At 41.3% G+C, this 5,215-nt stretch overlaps 1 protein-coding gene across 1 annotated transcript; it reads right to left on the bottom strand.

Moving 5' to 3' along the window:
• Window positions 1-3,711: 3,711 nt before the first annotated feature.
• LOC129232426 (26S proteasome non-ATPase regulatory subunit 10-like) lies at window positions 3,712-4,563 on the bottom strand. Its single transcript, XM_054866570.1, has one exon. It carries the CDS (start codon window positions 4,561-4,563, stop codon window positions 3,712-3,714), a length of 852 nt encoding a protein of 283 aa, XP_054722545.1.
• Window positions 4,564-5,215: the final 652 nt, after the last annotated feature.

Here is a 5,215-nt window from a genome sequence, read left to right as displayed (position 1 = left end):
ACATTTATTACTTGATATGTAGCTACACAATTATTTAGTTTCGTTGACCTTTTTAGTTTCCATTACTTGGAAAGAATTTTCATTTTGTGCAAGTCCTTCACGGAAATGTAAGAACCTTTTTTTAATTAATTTTCAATTTTCTGTGTTTTACCTACGATAAATCTTTACTTTTGATACTGAAACGAACATTGCTTATTTGTTTTATTTGTATTTGTGGAATAAAACCAGCTGACAAAACTATTCTGAATGTAACGTTTCTTCCCACGGAAAGGACTTTTAATCAGTGATATTCCCACCAATTTTTCTGAGGGTATACTTCCAGTAATCCATTACGCACAATTTGTGTATGTGATCATATACATAGTATGTCATGATATAAAAGTTTATGAAGTTTCAGGGTGTACGCCGTCTCTAAAAAATATTTGAGAGTCTACAGCGTATACGGAGATGGGAATACCACTGCTTTCAATATCAATTTGTGAGCAAAATTTTGAAAAGATCGTAAGGTATGACTTTTTCCCAGGACCCCAGATAAAACGACTTGCCGATCAGAGTTCATAGACGAATGAATGATGCCCTCAAATATTCATCTTGATTCATACGGTATAGCACTGTTCAGAATAAATTTAAGACCTTACTTATTTTATTTTTACTTCTGATTGTAAAATAAAATCAAAGGCTACAAAGTTAAAAAAGTGGATTCATTTTCATTTAAAAAAATCAACTCTTCTATTTAGCATTTTTGTGCTTCACAGTAATGTTCTTTTTTATATTCACCGTCCGATTTTTTAGTGCAAAACTAAAAGGAAAAGTATATGACTCAAAGAAAAAAAAATTTTTTTCTATGGGGGCTTAAAAAAACTGACACAGGTTTTACATGAAATGTCATGTTTCTTGTCACAGTGAATCTTCAAATTGACATAGATAAACGAATAAAAACATTTGAGCTAAGTATAAACATAAACAATGTTGGAAAATGTAAATGACTGCTCACATGTGAATGAACGTACATCATTGCATTGTGTGGAGGCGAAAGGAAACCGCTTCCCAATGCATAAAAATGCGAGCCTATGGACGAAGAGACACCCGACAAACGCTCTCTTCTGTGCCGTCAAGTCTTGACAGCCATTTACCCACATTTTTGCATTCAACAGATTCTTAGCAGCTCCGAAACAGTTTTCTTTTCGGCTAAATGGACGCATGCTTTTCAACATCATTGTTTACATACATTAGTAAGATAACTAATGCATTAAATTATAAGCTTTTTTTTTTTTTTTTTGTCATTTCAGGCACTGCCCAATAATAACCAGACTTCGGTTGAAAAAGCTGCAAGTACAAATACCCAAGATATAAAAGTAGTAATTTTAAATCTGTACCTCAGAGCAAGACCGACGTAAGTCCAAAAAATGCGATTTTCAATTTTTTTGGTGAATTGCACGCAGAAGCATATTCCGGGGAAGATTTCAACAGTTGGGGATCTGGCGATCTTTCTGCATTGGCGTCCATTTTTTGGCTCCAGTGCCAGAAGTATTTTACCGAAATAAAAATATTTACCCCAAAAAATGAGACGGCCGAGACAGATTCCCAATTATCGAAATATTCCCCGATGACGCATCGAGCCATGTGAACGTCATTCTGTTTTTTAGCAGGGTCAATATTTTCGGCTCACTCTACTTCTATCGTGCCAATAGGGTACAATAAAAGAGAATTTATCAATGGCTAGAATATTCCTTTTATTACGTGATTGATACACACAAAGCATTTTGCACACGATAGACAAAGCCATTTGAAAGGTGTCTCAGAATAATCATCTTGCGCATTTCTTTGCATTGAATTTGCGCATTTCTTTCAAACTTCTGCCTAGTGTTACACAAAATCTGTGGGTGATGGCGAAAAACTGTTTGCATATTTGAATTCAGCGCATCATTTTACGTGAAAATCAGGTCCGTATAACAAAAAAAAAGTTTTTTTTCTACACTAGTAATATTAATTTTCTGTTTTATATACCTACGATAAATCTTTACTTTTGATACTGAAACGAACATTGCTTATTTGTTTTAATTGTATTTGTGGAATAAAACCTGCTGACAAAACTATTCTTTATGTACCGTCTCGTACCATGGAAAGGACTTTTAATCAGTGATATTCCCATCGATTTTTCTGAGCGTATACTTAAAGAAATCCATTACGCTAAATTTGTGTATGCGATCATATACATAGTATGTTATAATATGAAAATTTATGAAGCTTGAGGGTATACGCTATGTGTCTAAAAAATGTTTGAGGGTATACGCTATGTGTCTAAAAAATGTTTGACGGTATACAGCGTATATGGAGAAAACCTATGGGAACACCACTTTTTTCAATATCAATTTGTAAGCAAAATGTTGAAAAGATTGTAAGGTATGATTTTTTCCCAGGACCCCAGATAAAACGACTTGCTGATCCCTAAATGAGTTCATAGATGAGTGAATGGTGCCCTCAAAGATTCATCTTAATTCATAGGGTATAGCACTGTTCAGAATTAATTTAAGACCTTACTTTTTCTATTTTATTTTTATTTCTGATTGTAAAATATAACTAAAAGCTACAAAGTTAAAAAAGTATTCATTTTCAGTAAAAAAAATAACCTCTTCTATTTAGCATTTTTGTGTTTCACAGTAGATGTTAAACGAGCTCTTTTCTATATGCACCCTTCGATTTCGAGTACAAAACTGAAAGGAACAGAGCTCAAATGTTTTTTATTTCTCAATCAAAGTATAAACATAAGCAATGTTGGAAAATGTAAATGATTGCACTCATATGAATGTACGTACATTGTTGCATGTATGGAGGTGAAAGGAAACTGCTTTCCAATGCATAAAAATGCGAGCTTATGGACGATGAGACACCGGACAAACGCTCTCTTCTGTGTGGTCAGCCATTTATCAACATTTTTTGCATTGAAAGCGATTCTTCGCAGCTCCTAGTTTTCTTTTTGGCTAAATGGATGCATGCTTCTTAACATCATTGTTTACATACATTATGCATTAAATTATAAGCTCATTTTTGTCATTTCCCAGTAATAAATAGACTTCAGTTGCCAAAGCTGCAAGTACAAACCCAAAATAAAAAAAATTGTATTTTTAAATCTGTACCTCAGAGCAATAGCGCCGTAAGTCCAAAAAATGCGATTTTCAATTTTTTTTGGGGGGGGGGCGAATTGTACGCAGAATAATATTCCGGGGAAGATTTCGATCATTGGGAATCTGGCGGTCTTTCTTCATTGGCGTCCATTCTCAGTTCCACTGCCAGCGCGAGAGGCATCTTACAAAAAAAAAAATATTCACCCCGAAAATGAGACCACCGCACCAGATCCCCAATTATCGGAATATCCCCCGATTACGCATCGAGCCATTTTGATGTCTTTCTGAGTTTTTAAGCTGGGTTAAAATTTTCGGCTCACTCTATTTCTTTCGTGCCAATAGGGTACAAAGAGAATTTATCAATGGCTTGAATATTCCTTTTATTACGTGTTTCATACACACAAAGCATTTCGCACATGATGTACAAAGCTATTTGAAAGGTGTCTCAGAATAATCATCTTGACAAGACAAAGGGGTTTGTTTACGAAAACAGCAGATAAAGTTCAGTCAACTATCTCAGGCACATTCAAAAACAAAAGATTCATACAGTTCAAGTCCTGATCTTTATTTTCTTTTTCGCCGGGGACTAGAGCTCCGCGGCCCGGGCGAAGTGCCTCAGGTCGTCGTCCGCCAGGCACGCGAGGAGGACGTCGGTGCAGGTGGGGGGCAGGGGCGGGCAGAGGAGGGGGAAGCAGCGCAGGAAGCGGTCCTCCAGGGCCCTCCTCTCCCGGACCTCCCCCAGCCGGACGAGGAGGAGGTCGCCCAAGAGCGGGAAGTCCCGCGCCAGGAGGTCCCGGTCCGAGAGCCGCCGGATCGCCTCGTCGGAGAGGCGCCGGGCCAGGCGGGAGGGGTGTCGCCGGGCGAGGTCGCGGAGGGAGAGGCGGGACCCCTCCACCCGGGCCTCCCTCATCTCGACTTTGCACTCGGAGAGCAGCCGGACGCCGCGCTCCTCCTTATCCTTCGAGAGCCGCATCTCTTCCCAATGTACCTCGATATTATTCCAGGCGTACGTCGCCAGGAGCACTCTCGCCACACCGTCGTGTCCACGCATCAGGGCCCAGTACAGGGGACAGTGTCCATCTTCGTCTTTAAGCTTCAGACGCGCACCCCTCGACAGCAAAGATTGAACTGTCCGCGCGAGACCATTCATTGCAGCATAGTGCAGGGGGGTGCTGCCCCAACCGTCCGGCTCGTCGCATTCGGGGGCGGCCTCCAGCAGCGCCTCCGCCGCGGCCTCCTTCCTCCAGAACACGGCGTAATGGAGGGGCGTCCATCCAACTCTGTTTTTCCGATTTACATCCGCTCTCCCCGCGAGCAGGATACGGACGATATTCACGAACCCACACTCGGCAGCGTGATGCAGAGGGGTCCACCTGTAGCCATCCACCACATCCGTGATGCAGTCCGCATTCACCAGCAGCTCTGCCGCGGCCTCCATCCGATGCGACAGGGCCAGGTGGAGGGGCGTCTTTCCATTCAGATCCCTCGCCCTTGTGTTCCATCCTCCTTCCAGCAGCTCCCTGATCCTCTCCGTGTCTCCGTCCATTGCTGCAAGATGCAACGCGGTCCGCCCTTTCCAGTCCGTCTCCGACGCAGCTCCGTCCTCCGGCCGGCGTCTCCTGGAAGAGAGAGAGAGAGATTCACGTTCCGCTCAAACTGAAAGCGGGAGGGATTTCGATCACTTTCCTGCTCCTGTTCACGTGGAATCTTATCTGAATGAAGTCTGGACTAGAAAAACTCCAAAATAAATGAAAGATAATTATTAAATCTAAACATATTTAACTTGTTGCAGGTACGGGACATTTGGATTCAATGTCCTAAATTCCTACTTCATCATGAATTTTACTGGATTGGAGTTTGAGAGACAGCACACGATTTCCACCAAACTATATTTATTACTAGTGGTACTCGCACGGTTTTGCCCGTAATATAAAAATTAAAAGGTCCTTTGGTTCGCCTGTATATTTACAAACAATGTATGGTGAATTTTCTCGCCACTTGGCTCGTGCCCGTGTTACGGTTCCACGTTATGATCATTTCGCATCTCGCCCATTGGCTCGTGCCCATGTGACGGTTCCACGTTATGCTAA

This window comes from Uloborus diversus, unplaced genomic scaffold (assembly GCF_026930045.1).
Source record: "Uloborus diversus isolate 005 unplaced genomic scaffold, Udiv.v.3.1 scaffold_12, whole genome shotgun sequence".
In the NCBI taxonomy this organism is placed as follows: Eukaryota; Metazoa; Arthropoda; class Arachnida; order Araneae; family Uloboridae; genus Uloborus; species Uloborus diversus.
Note: the sequence above shows the minus strand (reverse complement) of the source record. Positions and strands in the feature narration are given on the sequence as shown.

Excerpts from the sequence above, each read along its gene's own strand:
- LOC129232426 (XM_054866570.1), bottom strand. The coding sequence starts at position 4,563 with ATGGAGGCCGCGGCAGAGCTGCTGGTGAATGCGGACTGCATCACGGAT.